The sequence below is a fragment of the Parasteatoda tepidariorum genome, chromosome 5 (assembly GCF_982258835.1).
Source record: "Parasteatoda tepidariorum strain Cologne lab strain chromosome 5, Ptep-v5.0, whole genome shotgun sequence".
NCBI classification, from domain to species: Eukaryota; Metazoa; Arthropoda; class Arachnida; order Araneae; family Theridiidae; genus Parasteatoda; species Parasteatoda tepidariorum.
In genome coordinates, this window is record NC_141759.1 from 4,073,830 (window position 1) to 4,098,515 (window position 24,686).

Here is a 24,686-nt window from a genome sequence, read left to right on the forward strand (position 1 = left end):
AAATATTTTGTAGATTACGAAGCAGTCGGCATCCCTGGTGACAGCCATGTATGACTCTCGACATAGTAATGTTAATTCAAAGTCATTTTGACCACCACAATTATCTTGGTGACCCTTTTAAAACAAGGCTCTCAACCAGGGCTTGATTACCGAAAAAGCTCGAGAGGCTCGAGCTTCCATTCCAAATTTTTTTAAAAAAAAATTTAAGGTGTCCCCAAAATGACTAAAAAATTGCTTTGCTTCGGATGACAGTTTTTTTCTCTTTTCTTTTTCTTAATTTTTTTAAAAGATTTACTACATGAGCTGTGATAGCTCAGGGGATAGAGCGTTCGCCTGCGAATGAGATGAACCGGGCTCGAATCCAAGCGATGGCTGGTCGATACGAATTCCGCATCCAGCTTGCACCCACCACAGTGCTGACGTAAAATATGCTCAGTAGTTGACGGATCATGGGTTAGAGTCCCCATGCCGTCAGGCGAACCATGGGAGGTTTTCCTCGCCGTGCAACGCAAATGCGGGTTAGTTCAAGCAAAAAGTTCTTCACGAAGGTAAATTTCTCCCAATCCTTGATCCAGGAGTTGTCTTTTTCTCAGGGGTTACTCTTTTCTTCTGGATTGCGTTCCAAATGACAAGGCTACGGAGTTGAACATTAGTAGTCGTAAACCCGAAAACTGGGCCGGCTGTTCATTGACTGTTACAAAATAAAGTTAAAAAAAAAATCATAATCGGGAGAATATATGCACTAATTAAAGAACGTTTGGGCAGACATCTATTTTAGGCTTCTGCAATACAAATCGATAGAATCAGAGAAAATTGAATGAGTGTTATACAGTTTAGAATTTAATTTTTAGAAAGTTATGATTCCGCTCTTTAAAATTCAAATATTTAACTTATTTACTTACAGAAACTATGTTAGAAACTAGACAAAAATGAATTGTTTTTACCATAATTTTTTTCCCAATCAAAAAAAATGGGGGCCGTGGTCGCAGCATAAAATAGTGGTAGGAGGATAATATACCCGTCAACTTTTCCAACAATGATTTTCCCAAGTGGTAATAAAAGCTAAAGTGATACTTTGCAGATAGATTTTAATCCTACAAACATATGATCATTCTATATTTACATATATGTTTAATTTTTTCACTTGTGGTAAACCTTCTTTTAACAGTAATAATCATAAATTTATTTACATTTTGATCTATAATTAGGTCCTAGTGAGCTAATGTATCAGGTTACGGATAGAAATATGTACTTGGTTAAAACATGCATCGTACTTCAACTTTTATATCTTAACAACATAAAACGATAAGCGTGAATGGGTGAAAAATCATTTTCATAATTTTAAATACAATTCAGTACACGTACAGTGCGTACAGTACTGACCACTCTGAATAACTTTTGATACTATCATTAAATCGGATCTTCTCGTTTCTAAGATTCAAACTTAATGGTTCGAAGAGATGACCTCAAATAAGCTAATTAATTAGTGCAGACGATTTTTTAAGTTACAAAATTAGACTTAAAAACGTACTTTCTCTGAATAAAAATACCTTTTTTTCCGACGATTTTGAATTTCGAACCCTCAAAATATGGGGTAGTCGCAATCTGGGAAATAGGGTCTCGATAGTTTAGTCAGGAAAGTGGTCCAAAGTTTGGACCTCAATTTTAATTTTTTCTCATCTTGCCATATTTAACTTTTTAAACAAATTGAAAAAAAATTTGCACACAATTAGGAAATTCGTTTATCCAAAGATAATTCCAAGCAAAATATAATTTTAGTAATTTTTTTTTTAGTATTTAATTTAATATTACGTAGTTAAAAAGTTTTTGAATAGTGAGATATAAAATTTTTTACACCATTTCAAAGAAAGTAATTTTTCAGATCAAAATACGAAGTCTGAGCATTATCGTTCAAGTAATAATCGAAATTTAAATATGACTTTTTTAAGTATCAAAAAGTTTCTGAATAGTAAGATACACAATTTTTTTTACACCATTTCAAAGAAAGTAATTTTTCAGATCAAAATACGAAGTCTGACCCTTATCGTTCAAGTAATAATCGAAATTTAAATATCTGACATTTTTAAATTTCAATTTCTCACGAACTATACAACCCATTTCGCTCAAACTTTATATTTTGCTATATAAAACTGCAATTTTTAAAGTGATGTCAAAAATGTATGTATCTTGCAATTCAAAAATATTTCGGCTATTATTAAATAAAATAATAAATATTTACTAGTTATTTTTTTTGCATGGAATTACATTTAAAAGAAAAATTATAATTTTGCGTATAAATCTTTCAACACGCTTAAAAAGTTCTCATAAGGGACTGCTCTTCTGTTTGTCATTGCAACCCTATTTCCCTGATTACCCCTTTTAGAAGATCAAAAATCCGAATTCGTCGAAAAAAAGGCATGTTTATTCAAAGAAAGTACCGTTTTGTGCATGTTTCTGTAAAATAAACTATCGTCTGCACTAATTGATTAGCATATTGGAGATCACCCCCTCGAACCATTCAAGTCCTAAAACGTGAAGATCCGATTATTTAATCAAAAGTTATTCAGGATGTTCCTTTTAGCTCTTTTGCCGCACTACATTCACATAAAAGTAAATATATATCAATTTGTATTTGATATTAAATTTCGAATAAAAAAATTACGAGGCATATTTATTTATGAGATCCATAGATATTTCTCACAGCTAAAAATTCGAAATTCAAGATGACAAAATTGCTCTTTTAAGCAGTTAAAACAAGCTAGTCTGTTTAAAACCTCATTCCATGGATAGAACTGCTTACGTATTACTTGAGTCTACCAATGGCTTCTCGGAAACATTGTGTTGACCCACTATTTAAGATAATATTTATCGAAAAAAGAGAGATAGGAGGATTTACACTTATCATCAATATTTACCTGTTACTGTACTTGTCAACGTTTCATTCAAAACAAGATTTCATATTTTTATCATTATTACGTAAGAAAAAAAAATTTATATGTCTTTTTATTATTAGCACTAACGAGCATGTTAAAGTTATTTCAAAGAAAAGAAAAATGTGTATTGTTGTTAAGTCGGATTAGAAAAAACTCGGGGTCGTTTAAAATAATTTACTTGGTTATTCATCAGCCCCTTCTCTTACATGTCAGTTATGTTTTTAACAGACATTAAGCTGACCGATCGAATCTTTCCAGCCCTCTCGGTTCCCATACATTTTTTAAGCAACTAAAATTTTTTTTTAATTTAACTTCTACTTAAATGAGCATTACGAAAAAAAAAAAAAAAACTCGCTTGTTTATTTACTTTTTGTACCCCTATATGTACTCCCATATATGCTTTTTTTTCTTCGTTAATTCCATTAATTTTAAACTTCTATATTTTTCTCAAATTCACTGCTACTTTTTAAGAAAATTACAGTTAGTCTCAACCCTGACAGTACTATAAATTATAAAAAGTTTAAAAGTTGAAATAAAAATGTATGTCTCCGTGGCCAGTCCATGAAAGCGACAATGGCTAGAGATATAAAGATAGTGAATAGTTCGTTAGGAATCCAATTTTAAATATACAACTTTTTTAAGCTTTGATATTCGCAGTGTGAAATTACATTCTTTTAAATGATGTGAAAATTAATTTAAATACCGTACAGTTCAAAAAATTTTCGTCTATTATTAATTAAAATAACAAATAATTGTTAAAAATTATAAAAAGTTTTTTTTAACATGGATTTATCTTTAAATAAACGAATTTTAAAATTATATGCAAAACTTTACCGATTTGTATGAAAAGTTCTCGAGACATGGCAAAATACGCAAAAAGTAAAATTAACATTAGGTGGTCCCGACTTTCGACCTCTCTCCTGACAAAGTTAGTGGGATTATATTTTTCAAATTGCGACTACTTTTCCTGAGAGTCTAAAATCCGAATCCATCGAAAGTATGTTTACTCAGGGAAAGTACATTTTGGTGCCTGATTTCATAACGTAAAATATCGTCTGCACTAATTAATTAGTGCAGACGACAACTAAAAGTTTATACTCGCGAATCATTAAGGTTGAACCATATAGTACATGATGATCCCATCATTAGATCCAAAGTTATTTACAGTGTTAACTTTTTTTTCTCCAGCTATTTGTAGAAAATTTTTTTCCACAATGCGATGCAAGTTGGCATCCTTGAGAATGAATGAATACCATGATATCGATAATTTTATAACATTTTTTGCTGTTGTTGTTCACAGGGATGCTAATTACATTTCAGCAAAATAATTTATTACAAAGTAGTAGAGAAGTGAATTCCAAAAAAAGCAGAAATTAGGCTACTCTCGCTATCATGGTAAAATGCTCCTCATGAATTGCACGATATAAATAAACTTATTATCTGTATAAAAGGTTGTTTATCCTTAATGATGTACTGCTAAACTGAAACTAAACTCAATGGCGCGACAGCCCATTGAGAGCCAAGGCCTACGGTGCTCATCTCAGTTTTGATATAATTAAATAAATTCCACGCAAAATAATTTCAGTGTGGGGGTTGCGCAAACGGGAAGTGTTTGCGAATGGAGACGCATACCCTTCTGTTTAAAATTGCATGCATTCCTCTAAGAATAACTTAACCTACCTTTTTTTTTTCAGATGTCGTAAATTTTCATTTAAAAAGCATTTTATAATGAAATTAAAAATCCAAACATGCCTCTTAGTATGAATATTTCTGACAGATGCAGGTGCGTCAACCCGGGAGTACAAGTTTAAAATGCTTTTGTTTATAAATTATTAAAACTATAACCTTTCAATAGATTTTAACAAGTGGCAGATAAAAAAGAACGCTAAATATTTATCGTCAGTATATTTATATCCATATTCTACGTCTATACATCCGTAAAGGTGAAAAATAAACAATCGCTGCAAACGTTTTCAAACATCTGTTTTTATGTTGTTAGAATGAAATGATATTACAAAAGAATTAGAGAACGATAAAAAAAAAATGAAAACAAGTTCAAGCTGGTCATCATCGTTTCGCGTCATGATCACCAACATCATTAACCAATACTAATCTAAAACACAATATTGTGTCACCTCCCAACGCAAGCGCAGTGGGCAGCTGGAAGTCAAATTTCGTGATCAAGACATCTTTTGTGTTGTAATGTTAAAGCGCATGCGCAAACGCTCCCAAAACATTGAGCGTGAGTCAAATGAAGGAGCAAAACAACAAGAGTAGAAAAGACAGCTGATGTAATGGCAGGACGACGAAGTTAGGAAGGGTTTGATTACATGCATTCTTAAATAACCTACAAAAACTTTCTTTCTGAACCCACTGCAACTCAAGGTGAATTATTTCTTTTATTAAACATAAAATGAATCTAATCGAATCAACTGATGAAGCATCCGGGGAAGTTTTATTCGTTAATTTCAACCAAGATTGCACGTAAGTTATACCAAAACAAGTATGGCTGTTTATTTACAAACAATATTTCGTAATGTTTACATTCCTCTTATGATTTGATAGAGGCGTTTTAAAATAGAATTTTTGATTGCAATCTACGTTTTGCTGAGATTTTTTCTCTTTCAAATTAATTGTGCTAAATGTATAATGCATTTTATATGAAGCAAGGTGTCTTTGTGAGGATCGTATTGTTCACCTCGATTTTGCTCGTAGCTATTTGTGTTATATTTCTGGTTTTAGAGGTACAGAATTGTTTGTTGCAACCTTGAAATGTCTGTGGTTAATGATTGTTTGAGGAAGTAAAATGCAACTGTCAAAAGTTTAGAGAGATTAAATGTTTCCACTTTATAGTTTCGCTCTACCCAGTTTGTGATTCATGAGTGTCACACCTATCTGTATATTAGCAATAAATATTTTATTATATGCAATGTTTTTTATGCTTAAATATTAGTTATAATATTTTTTTTTCGTTCAAAACTTGATTATTTTTCTGGAATTTTTCCGCATTGTAATAAAAGTAAAAATTAATATAACTGCAAAATTTTTTATTTTTATCTTTCTGCACATTATCATCATTTTGTATATTAAAGCTGGAACTTTCAGTTTCAATAATATTAGGTTCAGTGTTTTATTTGTTTCGTATTAAATTTTTATTTATTAGACACGCTGAGTATTATTAATCAGTATGTTTAAAGAAATACGTTTTTATTAAAAATAAGATTTAAAGTTTAGATAATTAATTAAGTTGTAATAAAACGTAATTATGATTTTTGATTTTAATTAGGAATTTAGTTTTTAGTAAAACTTAATGTATATTCAGAAATATATTTATTTTATTATTCTTTTTTTATTTTCACGTTTCTTATCATTATATTCTATTAGTTTTTTTTCCTTTTGTACTTAAAATCAATAAAATTTTATCATTTATTTTAATTAACATTAGCAGGCGTTTTAAATTTATTTTATTGTTGGTGGAAACTATGAATTTAGGAGGTAATCTTGATTTTGTGGTTGCTTAGAGATTATTCAGCTGACCATTATCCCATTAGCCATTTTCGCTTATTCTGCTGACCATTATCCCAGTGGCCATTTTCGCCAAACCCGATATAATCACCCAAAAGGTAGCTTCTGCACCAGTAACTGCAAATTTTATCAAACCACATTCAGTAGGAACGTTCTATAAGTTTGTAAAATTCGGGAATTACCTACAATTTATTATTCTTAAAGATTTTAACGTTTTTATTTTAGTTTAATTTTTTGAGAGCAATATTTAAAATGTTGATAAAGCAATTATTATTAAACTGTTAAATGATTAATAACAATTAACCCTGAAATGATAAACTTCTTAAAAATTGAAGAAATTTAAAGTAGGCTCCAAAAGTTCCACATTGCCAAACAGATCCATAGTTTCTAAATCTTTATGTTATTTCTATAATCAAGAACGAGTGTCTTTTATTTGTAAAAAAAAGTTAATAGTGGCTTTTGTGAGCAAGATTCTTAGTCCAAAGTATAAAAAGCTTTTTTTCTTTGTTTTGATTAGATTGGAGGAAGAATTTTTTGAAAAAGTTATTCTGCATGAAGAAATAGTGCCAAATTACTCCCTAACTTTCTGTGTGCAGTTTTTTTTCCCACTGAACTCTGGCAATTTTTAAAAACAAATTTTGAGTTTCAAGAGTGTTTTCTAATTTTTTTTTCCACTGTAAGTAAGCACACATATTTAATTAATTTATTTTTGTGCTGCCTGCCGTGTTAAAATAGTATTAATTCACACCTTTATACCATACTTATTATTAACTATTTTATACCAATCATATATAATTTCAAAAATTTTATTAAAACAAAATTTTTTTGCATTTGTGAATAAAAAAGGAACATTTAGCTTTTAAATTAATGTATTTTATAACTGATTTAAGAAAAATTATGTTAATGTGAAAAAGAAATTAATTATTATTGTACACAAATTTATTCAAAAATGAATTCTGTTTCCCAGTACATGTCATAGCTACCTTGTTTGAGAAACCTTGATGACTTTTACAATGTTAGGTTCGTTAAATTTTGATCGCAATTCATGGTTATAACGAATTCTTCAGGTTCCGTTTTCTCTTACTGCACCAAAAGTTTTTCTTTATATTTTCTCTCAAAAATTATCAATTTCTCTTCATCTGCTTTGTTGATTACCAGCTTTCGCTGCCATATGAAACGATTGGTCTCACTAGTGTCTTGTACAACTTTATTTTTGTTTGACTACTTATGTGTTTAGATTTGATCCATGCTAATCTGTTAGCCGTTTTGATTTAAATTTTTATGTCGTTATTACTATTTACTATTGTGTCTAAATATTTAAAGTTAGCTAATTGTTCAAACTCATATTCATAGAAAATCTTTCAACTCAAAAAATAATCTAAGAAGAGTTTTGTTGTCTCAGGGGATTGAGAGCTTTGCCTCTCAATAAGGTGATCCAGGTTGGAGTCCCAGTGATGGCTGATCGATGCGAATTCTGCGCTCAGCTCGTGCGACCACCATGCTGATTTAAAATAGCTTCAGTGGTAAATGAATCATGGACTTTAATCCCCTTGCCCTCATGTTAACTCTGGGAGGTTTACATGTTTTCCAATTTTCCTCTCCATGTAACACAAATACAGAAGCATTCTAAAAGTCCTGCACGAAGCTGAAATGCCCCTCGTCTTCCTGGTTCAGTTTAAAGTAACGAGGCTCAGAGTTGAACAAAGAATGGTCAGTTATAAAACCAAATAGTTTAAGAGTCTACCAAAATTACTTATAACTTCATATAACTTACAATCAACAAACTTTTTTTTTCTTCCTTAAATAAGTTTATTAGTGAATAAATTTATTAAGGGTGATTCATCATTGTAACATACTATGAGATATAAATTTTCTCTCAATTTTAAAAATTTTTTATCTCTTTTTTTCCCAATTTCTGTTTCAGATCACTAGCTGTTGGTACCAAGAATGGCTTTAAATTATATGCTTTCAACTCTGTTGATAACTTGGAAATTATTCATGAATCCCAAGGTAAAATCTTTTTTAAAGATTTTAATGATCAAGGTTGCATATTGTCACTTTTTTTAAAATTTTTATTTTGATAATAATTTAAAGTTGATAAATATTTTTGTGGTTTCCAAAAATCTTTAGAGCTTACTATTTCCCCGGTACACAGTTTTCCTGATTTGAAATTTCCCTGAAAATTAAAGTCCCCCCTTTTTTTTTTTAGTTAAAGGCCATCAAATATCATATAAGCACCAAGCAGGAAGAGAGGGTTTCACGATATACTTATTTTTGCTAACTGGCAAGCCATTTTATAACAAATAGAGTTTAAATAGTTTGAACTTTAATCGTGTTGTCCTGATTTATGCTAAAATTTCATATGATTCTCTAGGGCTTATCTTTTATTTAATTTATGATTAATTTGTGATGATTTATCTTATTAAATACCGCACTGAATTTGAAAAAGATTCATTTAAAAATTTGTTTAATAATATTTTTTTTATATAATATTTCTATATTAGCACTTTATGTGTTTCAAAAAAAAAAAAAAAAAAATCATTCAATTGAATTTTGTGGTTTTCCATGACAGAAATATTCTAACATTTTTTATTTGAATTTGGGATTTGCCTAGCACTGAAGAGGGCAGCAGCATATTTTTGATTCATTTAATTCAATGTGTAATTATAAAAAATTGAAAAATAGAGGTTTTTACTTAGTTTTGATTCTTTTTATTACACTTTTTATCATGTATTTTTACACTTAATTTTTTTTATTCTTATTATTTTATTATTATTATTATTTGATAAATTTAATATGTTTAGAATGTTTATTTTGGTAGTAGCCTTTCTTTCACCCCTCATATTGAAAAAAAGATGTAAAATCTTGCAATTTTTTTTATTTTAATGCAATCCACTTGTATTCATTTAATTTATATAATTCTCTTACGTGGCTCCCAAATTTTGGCTGTATTTCTTTTCCGCCGGTGGCAACGTTTGCTTTGTTTTGTTTATGTTACTATTTCTCTTACACGGCGAATCGATCATTGATTGCCGCTAAAAATGTCACATGCCAAATCTAGCTGAGGTGGCTCGACATATAGCGCTTTTGAAAACGGAAGCTGAAATAACCAGCGAGCATCTGCTGCGGCAATCTCATACTATTAAGCTAGGCAGAAGTGAGTAGTCTTTGTCGATAGATCTCTATTTTAGTATTTTGTCAAAAGCGCTTTTTTTCACGAATTTATATATTAAGAATTTATTTGACGATTTTTGATTTATATCACGAATTATACAATAGCACATTTCTAATAGGTTTAACGAATTACATGTCATTTATTTGAATTCAAATTTATTTTAATGACTTAGTATCCTACTAAAATTTTTTTTTAAAAAAAGTTTTTATATGGATTTGAATGATTGTTTTGAATTCTTAGAATTTTGTGTATTTGCAATGTACCAAAGTTAGTAGCGAGCGAAGCGAGCTTTGTTTGCGAAGCAAACCATATAAGATTGCGTAGCAATTTTCGGGAGTTGGCGAGCGTTAGTGAGCAGGGGGCGCAGCCCACTAGTTTAATTTATTAAACTCAGTGTTGAGATGATAGAAAATATGAATTTATAATTTTAAAATTTTATATATATATATACTGTTGTTATAAGATGGTAACAAATAGTACAACAGGTCTAAGAACAAAATTTAAAATTTTTTTATATTTTGTATTTAAAGCATTTTTTGTATACTTTTTATAAATTTGTCACATTAATCTGAAGAAAATATAAATTTACACTTATTAAATTTTTTCTACCTTTTCATTAATGGTTGGTGATGAGCATTTTTTTTTTTTTTTTTTTACACTTCGAATTGAGTTCTGATTTTTGGTCGTTCTTTATTCGTAGGTATGCTTTATTTTTAGGATACTACGAAATTATTTTACTTCAAATTATTTTACAGCATTGACTTCTCCCATTATGGGGTATTGGGATTAGTAAGGTGATATAGTGTCATCTTCCTCTTCGCAGCTTTAGAAATGTTTTTAATTGCTTATTTTATATAGTTTTATGAATTATTTTAAGCTGTAAGAGAACTCAAACAACAAAATTCATGTCAATTGTTAAGAGTTCTATTTTATGATTTATATCAGTTATTTTCTGACCTGATTTTGAAAACTTTGCTCACTTTTTAAATTCTAAAATGTCTAATTAAAATAATCCCTGGCAAGCGGAATAAATGTTTGCTATGTAAATCTTGATACTGATGACTGAATCGGTAATGCAGGTAAGTGGTTATTTGAAGAACTCAGGCCGATAGCAAAAATCTTGTATTTTTTGAGGCTGTATTGGATAACCTACATTTTCAAACTTCAAGATAACAGAAAATAAATTGGGTCATAAAGTTTTTGCATAAAAATTAGATAAAAGAAATTCAATCATGAATCATAAATTTTTCAATATTATACTACATATACACTATATCCTGCTTTTTAAAAACCTGGAATATGTTTCAATAAAATGTTTATGGTTTTGTTCAAAATTCTTTTTTTTTTTTTTTTTTTTGTTAACTGTGGTCAATTGTGTAACAGGTTTAAATTGCAATATTTGTGTTTCAGAACCTGCCGAGGACATCCGTATCATTGAGAGACTCTTCTCCTCTAGTCTGGTTGCACTCGTTACTAACTGTGCTCCTCGAAAACTCAAAGTGTGCCATTTTAAAAAGTGTTCCGAAATATGTAACTATAGCTACTCAAACACCATCTTAGCTGTTAAACTAAACAGACAGGTAATCCTGTGTTTACTGGTTTGCTTAATTTGGTACTTTGTTAACACTGTTAAGCATAATTTGTTATTTATCTGTCTATACGTTATAGAGGAACATGTATATTGAATAGAATATATATTTTTTTAAACAGGTATTCATTTTTCCTATTTTGTTTTTACAATTTAGAGACAATTTTAGTTTTCTTCCTGTTTTGTTCTTCATATGTGTATGCCAATTTTGTAATACACACAATCATGATTCGACTGCCTTTTTTACCGTCTAATTTGACGAGGCCAAGTGAATCTAGCCCACTCTAAAATTTTGATTGATCATTCGAAAGATATTTGATCTTTGAAAAGTTCTTAGTTATGCCATTAAACGTTATTTTTTTATATTTTACCAAAATAAAACCTAAAATTAAGAAAAACTTAACCTCATTCTAAGACTAAATTATTTTTAGTAGTTTCAATTATTTTGTTGATATATTTATGAACTGAGTTTGTAAACATGAACTGCTTTACATTAGCACCTTCAGGCACTAACTGATAAACCAAAATATGAATAAATATTGCAGGCATTCTGGTATTATTTTTTTTTTCAAATTGTTTAAATTATTTGATTTTACAAAACTTATATGTCTCACTTTTTTAAGGTAAATTATTTTGTAATTGTTAATATTATCTTAATTCTATTTTATGTATTCTGATAATTGTTTTTTTTTTTAGTTTTATTACCACTACTTATTGTTCTCTTAGATGTAACCTTGATTCTGGTGATTTATTTAAAATATTGTTTTACTGTGCTAATTTTTAATTTATATCTACAACTCTTAGTCTTATTTGGATGTAGTTTTTATTTTTTTGGTGGCGTGTTTAAGCTATCGCATTCCGTTATAGTTTTTTTAATTTTGCAGCAACTTGTAATCTACTTAGATGTAGTCTTAATTCTGTTCATGCAATAAAAATTTTTTTTATTGCATATTTTTAACTTTATTACCATGTCTTGCAGTTTTCTCTAGATGTAATCTTGATGTTAATTGTTCCTTTCAGAGACTTGTAGTCTGCTTAGAAGAGAGCCTTTATATCCACAATATAAGGGACATGAAAGTTCTGCACACAATTAAAGACACTCCTCCTAACCCATCTGGATTATGTGTCCTTTCCGTTTGTAACGAAAACAACTATCTCGCTTATCCTGGAAGCAGCTCAATCGGTGAAGTACAAATTTTTGATGCATTAAATTTGGTGAGTCTTTTAAGTTTGAGTTGCTACTACATGTATTGAAAAGAAATATTACAATATCAATAGCTTTTTCGTTATTGTTATTTATATCTATCAAATATTTGCTTTGAGATAAAATTATCATTTAAAATGGATTTAATTGATTACAAAGTGACTAACTTTGTTGGTCAGTGTTTAAAAAAAAGAGACTTTAGTTAGTTCCTTTTTTATGTTTTTAGTTATAAATTATGTTGTTAATTTAATACAATTATTTTGGTGCGTGTATTTGAACGTTGCAGAAGTGGATACCATTCGATAATTTTTATGTGTGTCTATTGTAGCAAGCAAAATCCATGATTCCAGCTCATGACAATCCTCTTGCTGCCATGGCATTTGACCCTACGGGAACTAAATTGGCTACAGCTTCTGAAAAAGTATGTCTCACACTTTGCCTCTCACACTCAACAAAAATGTACAATTATACCGTAATTCATGCTGACTGAAGAATTTGTGTGCTATATTATATGTTACCGTGAATGACCGATATCTAGAGAGTGTCTACTTCCACTGGTGAATGTCAACAATCACGTAGTCGCTTTGGTGAATGTCCGAAATATTTGTTATATCCGATTTGATATTAATTTATTCGTTGATATTTTTATATTTATTCGATATTTTAATGTCCTCTGAGTGATCTTAAAAAAACATCAGTGTAGGGTATACCGGGCAGTGGCACTGAACCGTAAAAAGACATTGATGTAGGTCATACCAGGCTAATGTATACCTGGCAGTGGCACTTATCTAGACCTATTCGGATATTTACCAAAGTGACTATGTGAATGTCAACATTCACTGGTGGAAGTCAACAACACCTATTTCTGTTATTTGCAGTAACATATATGTGTGTGTGTGTTTGCAATTTTATTTACACTAATGTCGGTATCACAATGATTTCTTTTCTAGTTAATATTTGAAATTGTTACTTATCCCAAGTTTTTTGAATTTTTTTTGCGGGAAGGTCAGTTAGGACCAATTATCACAATCTTGAGCTGTTACGGATTTGTGAATGTTTTTGACAGAAAATATCTTTTTAAAACTTGGATGATGTATTTAGAGAATTTTCTTCATTCTTCCTTTAATCGGTGCTTAAACCAAACATGACCATAATTTTTTTTTTTAAAAAAACCAAGTCACTCATCAAAATTTTTTTTAACTTTCAAATTCTTTGAAATCCTTTGTAAAGTCTTTTTTTTTAAGGTACGTAAAAAATAGGGTAAGTATATATTTTTTCAAAAAAAAAAAAGTGATAAAGCAAGGAGATTTTTTTACTTTGTTCATACTGCCTCACCTGTCATTTTTTTTCTCTATAGAGTTTAGAAGAATTACAACTAAATTTTTAATTTCACTTCCTAAAGTAATGTTATGAATTTTAGTTACCAAATGCAATTTATTATATTTGATCATAACTGCTTTAATTTTCAAAAGATCAACAATTTTTTCATAGTTCATTTTTATTTGTTTTTTTAATATTTCTGGGCTTTGTTAGTTGGTCTGCTTGAAATGATTTATGTTACCAAAATATATAAATACATTTTAGTAAGTATAAATATTTATTTTTATCAATTATAACGGAGTGTTTATTCTGATTGTAGGGTACTGTCATAAGGGTCTTCAATGTCTTAGATGGATCTAAACTCTATGAATTCCGTCGTGGCATGAAAAGGTTAGAAATTCTTTTCTCTTACTCAAAACTCTTTACAATTTTTAATGTTACTCCCAGGGTTCGTTGATTTAAATCAGCTTGATTTAAATCACGATTTAAATCATGATTTAAATCAAATAATTTTTTTAAAAAAATCATTGATTTAAATCAACTAATTTTTTTTATCTATATATATTGATTTTAAAAGTTAAAAAACAATGTTTTAAATTTTTGATACTTTTATTATTTTCTTTTCTTAGCATTAAAATTTAATTTAAATAAATTGCTGCATTAATTAATTTTAGTTAACAAAATTACTTTCTTGGTGTGTGTTAAATTCCAACACATTTGAAAATACATTTTTAAAAATATTTTGATTCTTGAGATTGAAAGTACAGATTAAAGTAAACATTTAATACTGTCTTAATATAGACTTGCATAGCTGTAGAAAGTAATTAATAAACATGAATTTTTTTCAAAAAATAATACAAATAATGTTAATTAAAATTCTACCTTTTGAATGAAAAAGTGTGAATTAAAATCTATATCATATTTTATTGGTGGAAAATGTATATTTCTGAAGCTTGAGGTTATATTAAAAAGAAATTAACCTAATATGCCAAAAACAGAAAAAGAAAAAAAAAGGGCTGATGAATTCAGATGTTTTTCTTCCTAATATAGTGTCATTCTTCCCTTTCAAACTCCTTCGAAGTCTATTTGATGCAGTAGGGTTATTAACTGGTATTTTTTTCTCATTGTATGTTTACAGTATCTTTGACATTATCTGATTTTCTATGAAGAAATTTTGCGAAAAAAAATTCCAATGAATACATAGATTTTCAAATTTTTTTTTTAGCTTAACTTATCTATTTTGATATAGAATTAAAAATGAATATTTTAATATAAAAATATATAGATTAAATATTTATTTATTTTTTGATGAATGACTACATTTATAAACACAGTCTGCTACATTTATTTTGTCATTTTAAAAATCAAGAGAAAAAAAAAAGAAATCACAATTTTAAATTAAAGTTATGGTTTGCTAACTGAAACTTTGTTTTAATAGTTAAAGCACAGGGGTCTGTCCAAGCCGGTACCTTTACAAATTCAACTTTAAGAAAAATGATAGAATAATCACACAAAATACTTTTTCTTAAAATTTTATTTTTGTGTCTCGTAAGAAACAATAAATCCATATTTTTACTATATTTGTGTGGACTCTTTAATATAATTTTTAATTTTCACAAAAAAGGTACCTCTCAGAAAAACCCAGACAGACCCCTGAAGTATTCTTTAAATTCTCTATTTCATCTAGTCTTTAAATTTTAATCATGCATTTGTTTCAAAATGGTTGCTATGCATTCAAAGCCATGTATTATAATGAAAAATTATTTTAGTTAGAGCTTCTAAAATATTGTTACAATATAGTTTTAATATTAAGTTAATTTGATTAAACATTTATAATTTTTTTTAATCATAAATTAAAGTTCTTACAGCTTATTTGAATAAAAATCAAAAAAATCTGATTTAAATCAAAAAAATCTGATTCTTTTGATTTTTTTTAAAAAAATCACGAACCCTTACTCCCTTATACCTACAATAATCTTTATAAGTCTATTTTGCATTACAGAGGTGTAAAAAATTTAGTAATTTAGGTTCCAAACTACCATTTTAAAAGTAGAAATATTAACTTTCTTTTTTTACTTTTAACCAGATCAGTTTTTTAGTAGTAGAATGGCTGATTGATGGTGTGTTTTAAAATTACTGTATCATTTACTATTAATATATTTGTTTCAATCTCTTAGTAACTATCATGCACTGGGGCAAAATTATCAGCAAACATGTTTATGTATTCATTAAATATTTATTTTATTTTATTATTTTTAAAAATGCAAAATATCTATTATTTAACTTTATTTTATCTTTCATTTAATTTATTATCTATTGTTTAATTTATTAATTGAAAAGAAAATTAATCATACAATTTAGTTAAGGACTTATTTTCTTCAAACGATTAAGAATTTTATTCTTTGTCTGTTTGGTAAACGTTGAAAGTAAAAAGTTAATCAGACATTAAAAAATAAAAATTAATTAGTGAAAAATATATGTTGATCTTACCTTGTCAACAATATACAAATTTCAAAATTTAAACCTGAATGATAATTAGTGAAATGAACTTAATCTCGCTGTTTTAAAACAATCTGCTAATACTAAAGTATGTTGGTGCATGGCTTGTAACAAGAACAAACAGCAATAAACAAGTAACAAGAGGTCGAATTGGGAGAGCCAAAAAAGCGAGTTCTTACTAAAACTAGCAACCCTGTCACCTTTTTTTAACAATATATCTATAAGTAACTAAAACAAATTGTCACTTCAAACTCTCCAAAATTACTTAATATTATTAATAACTTATGAAATACAGCAGATTTGAGCTCAGAATTCATATATCTTTTTTCTTTTATTTAAAGCAAAATTATCTGTTTTAAAGAAATCAAAATCATCTGTTAGCAGCTGTATACTTTCTTACAGGAAGTACAGCAAGTCAAGAGTTTGTTGTTTACTTAATATTGAAATATGGTGCTAAATCTTATATACTAGTGAATTGATGTTTAATAATGGTAGTGGTAGTTACACCACAATGGTAACAATAAGTAGCCTTTGATGTCTGATAAGCCAAATAAGTCTGACATCCTTCTTTTAAAAATTCTGCGACATCATGAGTAATTTTTGAATTATTAAAAAAAAAAAAGATAATTTTTATACAATGTTCTATGCTTAAATATTTCTTGTTTCGAATTTTTTCTTTTGTATTTGCAGTTTACTAATAATGCTAAGTTTTTATTAGTCACCATTCTGAATAAATTAATTTTGGTTTTTAAACATTGTTGAGTTATAAGATAGCTGACTGATATGACTCAATAAACTATGTTTCATTTTCAAATTTTTGTTCAAAATATTGCTTTTTTCTAATTTATATACTTGATTGAACCTTTGCCTGATAAACAGTTTTTAACAGTTTAATATTCGGTATATATATATATATATATCAAAATGCAAGTTTAATTGCTTCTTAAATTAAAAAAAAAACATTGTGTTTTTGATTTTAAAAAAATGCTATGTGTAGCACTAATTTATTCTAGAATTATTTGAAAATGCGGAAAAATCAGGAATTTTTATTTCCAAAATTGAGTTGGAACCCACCCAGTTTAAAAGTTGTTAAAAAACTCATATAATATTTCATGCTGAATCATGTACAATAATTGTTATTTTCAGATGTGTTAGGATATATTCATTGTCCTTCAGTGAAGATTCTAAGTATCTGAGTGCTTCTAGCAACACAGACACTGTTCACATCTTTAGATTGGAAGAGCTGAAAGACGTGTAAGTTTGTGTTTTTATATATACAGTAGAGTCTCAATATGTTTTCTCTCATGAGTCCATTCATTGTGAAGGATAGATGCTGGTCAACATAAGATATCAAATAATCACTTAAAACTGTATGAAAAGTGATAAAAAATTAACGATTTTGGAAATTAATAAATTTACAATAATTAAAAGTTACTGCAAAAGCAATTACATTACAAAAGAAGATGAATAAATATATTTGTTTTTTAAAAATATTTGGAAATATGCACATGATTCTGATGCATGTGCTTGCATGCTCGTGATTCTTCCGTCAATTTCATTCTTTTGGTTTGGCGGATTTTCACCATTTTAAATACATGGAACTGTGCCAGAACCCAATTCTGATTCTATCAGGATTCCAATTCTCACGGAATAGCAAACATTAATTTTCGTATCTACCTAATTTAAAAGCTGGAAATAGCAATTTGTACTCATTTGGTTTAAAAATCATACACCACAATTTTTATTCACCTGATTTAAAAAATTAATGGCGTGATTTATATTCACGCAATTTTGTAATCTGATATGGTGATTCTTATTCATGCAATTTTAAAAATACAACATCGTGATTCTTGTAGGAACTAAGATTTTTCTTCAATTAAGTTACTCTAAAGATATTCTTCATCGGTAGGTAAATGAATTATAAATACTATCTAAAAAAATATGTTAAATACGAAGCATGCATTGTATATAAATTGATATTGATTTTTTGCACATAAAATTTTCAGGTTTTTTTCACTTTGTGTCCCAATCACTCCTGATTTTTATCAAATGATGCATAAATATCAAACATGATGTTGAAAAAGTTTTACTCTAGCTGTGACACATTCTTATTTTCTTCTTTATCATTAGTATCACATGTTACAATTTTTATTGAAACAAAATACTGTCAAAAAATATTGATGCTATTTGAAAAATCTTGAACAATAGACCCTTGAATCTAGTTTTAAAATTTGTTCTAAACGGGCATTATTCACTTTTTAAATACAGGTTTTGTGACAGGTTGCTCCTTTGATCTAACTTTTCGTTGTGTTTTTTTTTTCAGGAAGCCCTCTGAAGACCCCCAAAGCTGGTTGGGACTGTTTGGTAAGGCCATCATCAGTTCAGCCAGTTACCTTCCCACACAAGTGGCTGACATGTTGTACCAAGAACGGTCCTTTGCAAATGTTCACCTTCCCTTCTTTGGAGTGAGGAACATATGCACACTAGCAACGTGAGATCACTTTCTTTCTTTATTTATTAGTACAAATAATTAAAACAATTTATTTATATTTGTCTAGCAAGTGGAGAGTTAAAATGGAAAGAAATGTTATGTCTACCTAGAATAAATTTTTGCTAGAAACAGAAAAATCTATGATTTTGCTTATGTTATACCAGGGCTCCCACAGAGGATTTTACTTTAACTCCAAAAATCAGGGAATGGTCGTGGTATTATATCTGGAAAATATTCTCTCTTAGAATTGTCAGTATCAGTAATTGAGATTGGAGTTCAATAATTTTCACATCTGATGGAATTATTTGTTGTAAAAATTTCGCATTTTAGTCGAACTGCCATGTTCCCATCCACATTCAATAATATTTTTTTTTGCTCACAAAATCTTACATTTGACATTACAAATAAAAAATCTTGAAAAGTTGCATGGCATGGATTAAATATGGTTTGGGTTTACATTTAAATTTACCTGACATACCTGGAAAAGTCAGATAGTTTTTTTCTGAAATTGAGTGGGATATCCAAATATACCAAAAATTATAGAGCAAGGATGCAAACTGCCCTGCTTTCATAAAATGTGGTAAAGAATTAAAAACAAGATATTTCAAAATTTCAGTTAATTTATCTGACACCTTGAAAGGATCACCTTGAGATATTTGTGAAAAAGGGGCATCTTATGTAAACTTTTGAATTTTTTGTACATAATGATAAGGAAATACATTTTCAATGAAATTAACAGAACCAAGTATCATTCAGTAAAATGTGAATTTTGCAACCATTAGAGAAGTATCGTCCACAATGCAGAGATTAGGCCTTTCTGTCGCAGAAGTATGTGAAAAATAAGTTTATTCCCTGGAACACCTAATTCGTGCAGGGGAAAAAATAGTCTGCCTCCAAATTTATGTACGCAGAATTATAACCAAACTTTAAACATGTACGTCAGAAAATTTACTTTTGTCATTATCGGCAGCAGGAAATTAGAGTAATGCAGCACTTTTTATCCGGTATGCAAAAAACTAGAACATATTTTTGCTTGGTTTTCCCACCATTTTGAACTAGAACTATTGAAGCAAATTATAGGAATTCTAGTTATCCTTAAAGTTAAGTAGAGGGAAAGTTCTTTTTTTTTTTTATCGAAAAGTGGTGAGGTTGAAAGGGACAAATTCTTTATTTTTTCCTGTGTATAGAAAAGAATTGGTGGTTTTTAATAAGTTGCCCTCAGCCAGTTCTAAAGGAGTGGCATGTTGATTTTGTTTTCTCTTTATGTACAAAGGGGAAACTGCAATATACATGCTTATCCCTTTATATTACAATTGCCCCTTAATCGATAATTTACCTATTTGTTATTTATGTTTTTTCAGCTCAACTTTATTACTAATGTACATTTTTTCAAAGATTATTAAGTAATATTATTTTTGTTCTGTTAAAAAAAAAATTTCTTATATTTTTTATTTTATATATATATAGAATTGAGAAAATTCAACGTGTTCTTGTGGTGTCTGGAGAAGGTAAACTATATATCTATGATTTGGAACCAATTGAAGGAGGAGATTGCACTTTTGTTGTCTCTCACAAGTAAGAAAAAATATTCCATTAACTTTTTTTTTACTTAAGGAAAAAGTTGTCTCTGCTTAGTGTGGTGACTTTGGGAACTCAATGAATTTGATATTATTAACAAAATTGAAGCCACATATACTGAGTTTGAAAATAAAACGGGGGGAAAACTTACTTGATATTTTTCTTTTAAATTATTCAAATTATATGTGATATTAAAAAAAATTAGTCATCAGCAATTTTTCCTGAGATGCTCATTTATAAATTGTATATAATTGTAATGCTGTTTATATGAGCATATTTCAACATTTTCATTGCATTTCTAATTTCAGAGTTTGTAGGTGGTGGCTTAACATCTTCACATCTTCATCTGACTCATATGTTCATATCATCCATCTTTTTTTCTCATAACAATCTAGCAAACTTTTGATTTTATTAATATGGAAGCTACAAGCATATTTTCGTACATGACTCGATCTTTTGAGATGTTATATCTAAAGGATGTTCTATCATTCCTTCAGTTTCTCTTTTCAGCTTGATAACATTAAAAGATGTAATTACAAATTATGAAAGGAAATCAAGTCCGAGTAATATTTTGATCGCAATAAACGATTGATAATATTACTGAGACCGCATAAAGAGTTGATAACTGTAATTGATTGTATTTGATTAATCAACATAAATGATTATAATTAATTTATGAGCAACATGATTATAATTAATTATTATGATTAATGAACATCATGATTATAAAATATCAACAATCAAAATTTTAATGTATAAGTAAGCCAAATATATATTGTTTGTCCTTAACTCTTATCCATAAGCCTATCTTGAAATATTAACTTCTGTAACATAATGAAATAATTTTTACTTTTTTCCAGCCTTATTAATTTGACAGAAAAGAGCGTCATAATGAAACCTGGTGATTCGAGCACCGAGAATTCCCCACCTGCTGCCCTACCAGATTCACCGAGTGTCAGACGACCTTTTCAGCCTGGTAATGATATTTTAGAAAAGATCATTTGGTTTAAACTATTTTGATAATGCATTATTATTTGTAACATTTTTTGCAATTGTTGCTTTCTATTACTTTTTCTGTTGTAATACATCAATTACTTTTTTAAATTATAGTTAATTAGAACCCACTGTTCATTAATTTTGATTGTAGTATTTTTTATGTTCATTAAAGTGGGTCCTGAACTCTCCCCATATATATTTATCCATTTAAAATATTAGGAATCAAAATATTATATAGATATACTCACTCTAGGGGACACAAAATAATGAAAATTGTGTTTTGTAACTCTGGCTACTTATTAAAATCAGTAAGATCAAAGGAGGAATTAAAATCATTAAATTATTTGTATTGCTTCCTCCATTTAATGGGAATTGCCTTTGAGCTTCATCCTCAAATAAACTGGTTTTAGATCATTTTAATTCTTTGCTGAGTTTATCCTCCATAGTGAAGTTAGAAAACATTTTTATTCTTTTTACTGCAATGTTAACTGTTACTTAATATTTTGGGAGCTCAAGAAAAACCTACTACCTCAATACCAGTAGTACTTATTACCTCAATTAAACACCATTAGCATTATTACGTCTTCTAAAACTGATAAGTTTCTGTTAATTTTGTGGCCTCTTATGTGTGTATTTTTATTTCCTGGATTTTAAATGCAAATGGGAAAAGGAGTCATTAAGGAAAGTGATGCAGACCTTTCTCAAAAAATATTTATTTTAGTCATCAAGGTAAAAACAAAAAAGTTTTTTAAAAAAAGTGTTGTGTTTCAAAAATTTTTTGAAATTTTCAATACATACCTTAGGATTTTAAACAGTATTTTTTATTACTTTTTTATTATTTCATTTGATTATATGTGAATTATATAATATAATATTGTATATATTCAATATATATATAATATAAAAAAAATTATATATTGTTATTTCACGAGTAAATTAGTGAGACATAATTAAATTCTAAGTTTATTTTCTGAAAAATATTATTTTCATATAAATACTTTTCTAATAATTTTTTTCAAGATTTTTTATGTTTTTATTTATTTATTGTAGTACTATATTGAAATTAATGAACAGTGATGTAATTAATATTATAAAAGTTAGATTTTAAAGTTGCAGGCTAATGTTTGCTTGTATACAGTATTAATGAATCAGCATTTGTCATCCTAACTGTTGTAGTTTTTAACAGGGTTCAAATTTCTTTAAAATTAACTGATATTAGTAATATGAGTATTAAATTGTTTTTCTAAAACTAGAGTACATCTAGTTTCATTTATACTCTATAATATCTCTTTATTTCCTCAATGTTTTCATGCATTTTTAAAATGGTTTGTCAGTCTTTGTGAAGGAAGCTTAAGTTTCCTGGTACTCGTCACTTTGAATGTAAATCATACCTGTACCAGAATCATGCCACTGTGAGCTTCAGATCGTGGGTTCAAAACAACCACCGCCATTGACAATTACGATCGCATCTCAGTTCGCAAAATTATGATCATTAGATCAAAGATATAAATAATATATTTTAAACCTACACCACAAAGTGTGGAGTGACCAGGATGCTTAAGTACGAGTTGATGAATGTGTGAGCGTGAGTTGTGAATCCTCCCCATGTGTGTGCTGACCATTTCTTCTTTTTTCTTCTTGACTTCAAGGGAGTACAAGTTATGCGGCCATTGTGCGAGGAGGGGACACAGGTACAGCCCAAGGTGTGTAGACGCATGGCCCGTCACAACCGTTTCTTGCATGAGGCATGCCTCACTCTTAAAGTATGTAATGAATTTGCCTTTCCGTTCTCAAACACGTATGGTTCACAATCAGCAGGCACAACACTGTGACACGACGAGAAAAAAAAGGGCAAATTTGTTGCATCTCTGAAAGAGTTTTTTTTAAATTTTTTTTTTACCCTTTTTATTTAGTCTTTTTTTTTAATAGTTAAAAACATGAGATATGTATAGTTATTTCTTTATTTTCTTTATATTTTCTACTGCATACTGTATTATATAATTCTACTTACTTTTTTTTGTTTCAGTCTTTATCTTTTCTTGCTATCTATTTTTTTCTCTTGTAATTTCTTCTCTGAATAATCAAAATCAGTTTAAAATCTTAATTGTAAAATTTTTTAAAATTATTATTGAATTATTTTTTAAAATTAATCTTAAAATTATCTTGATTATCTTAATGGCAAAAATGATTAAAGTGACTAATTTGTCTTTTATTAAAGCATAATAATATTCATTGAAGTATATTTGTATACTGTGATACGAGTAAAATAATTCAAAAAGAGTTACCTATTCATAATTTTAATTTATCCATCTGTGCACTTTAATTAAAATATGTAGTATTATGCCATTACTTACAACTATTTGGTGCTTTTTTTTTATGCAAAATATTTTATATTTCTGGAATTGAATGCTGATTAATGATAACGTTATCTTTAAACTTAAGTTATTGGAATCGACTCATTTGATTAATAATATAATTCATTTACTCATTTGAGTTTTTATACTTATTATAATGTCACAAAATTGTTTTTATCAATTCGAAGTATATAGTGATATAGACATCTAATTGAGTAAACAACAATCAATCCTCGATTATCTGAAATAATAAGATCCAACATATTTTGTATCATAAAAATGTTTGCTTCTATTTTTAATAAAATATAAAATGGAAATAATCGGTGCCAAATCAAAAAAGCAGATTGCTATAAAATTTTATGTCCTAACTAATTTTATGTAACTGAATGTTTCAATCGAACAATGTTTAACACTTGTGCCAAAATAATTATAGTACTAACATTTTAAAAGTTGTATAGCATCTTCAAAATACATTTATTTCAAACAATGTTAATATTTTTACTTTATCATTCGATTTTACATTTTCCTAAAGTTCTTCTGTTTTCTCATCGTCTTTAAAATAGAATTCACCTATGCATTAAAAAAGGAATATATACATTAAAACATGCACTCATCTAACACTTAGGTTGACAGTGTGTTCAATTTTAGTTTAGAAAAATAAGTCTTAAATCAATTTTTGTTTTATTTTTGTAACACATTTTCCGTTGTACATCAAAATGCCACTATATTTCAAAATTTCAGTGACCTATTTGCAGTTCAATGTTCAACAATATAAGTAGTTCTCTACAAAAATAGCAAATTTAGACTTTTCCATTTATGTTCCATTTTTCAAATGAGTAAAATTGCCTTATTTCTTGAGTAATCAGTTATATGTTACCTACTTTACTTAACAGTGTAATGCTTAGACAGATAGAATGATTTGAAATGTTCCTTATAAATAAATAAACATTCGCTATAAAAGATTAATACACAAATTTGGAAAATGCTTCCACTCCCAAATGTTATTATGTAATGCTATGGACT

General features: G+C 28.4%; 1 protein-coding gene across 6 annotated transcripts in view; it reads left to right on the plus strand.

Moving 5' to 3' along the window:
- Atg18a (Autophagy-related 18a) overlaps positions 1-24,686 on the plus strand; it is a 43,417-nt gene that overhangs the window by 4,699 nt on the left and 14,032 nt on the right. The window contains exons 1-11 of one of the 6 annotated variants that reach the window (XR_011637732.2): positions 5,141-5,417; positions 8,383-8,468; positions 11,044-11,213; positions 12,242-12,436; positions 12,754-12,846; positions 14,065-14,135; positions 17,391-17,498; positions 18,568-18,735; positions 20,203-20,310; positions 21,174-21,289; positions 22,959-23,072. Coding sequence is in view for 4 of the 6 variants with exons in the window: in XM_016054217.4 (XP_015909703.2) it covers positions 5,347-5,417; positions 8,383-8,468; positions 11,044-11,213; positions 12,242-12,436; positions 12,754-12,846; positions 14,065-14,135; positions 17,391-17,498; positions 18,568-18,735; positions 20,203-20,310; positions 21,174-21,289; positions 22,959-23,012 (1,240 nt within the window). In the remaining 2 variants the exon portion in view is untranslated. Of the gene's footprint in view, positions 1-5,140; positions 5,418-8,382; positions 8,469-11,043; positions 11,214-12,241; positions 12,437-12,753; positions 12,847-14,064; positions 14,136-17,390; positions 17,499-18,567; positions 18,736-20,202; positions 20,311-21,173; positions 21,290-22,958; positions 23,073-24,686 lie in introns of those variants that run through there. The other 5 variants (XM_016054217.4, XR_006225185.3, XM_016054216.4 and 2 more) reach the window with 5 other exon arrangements.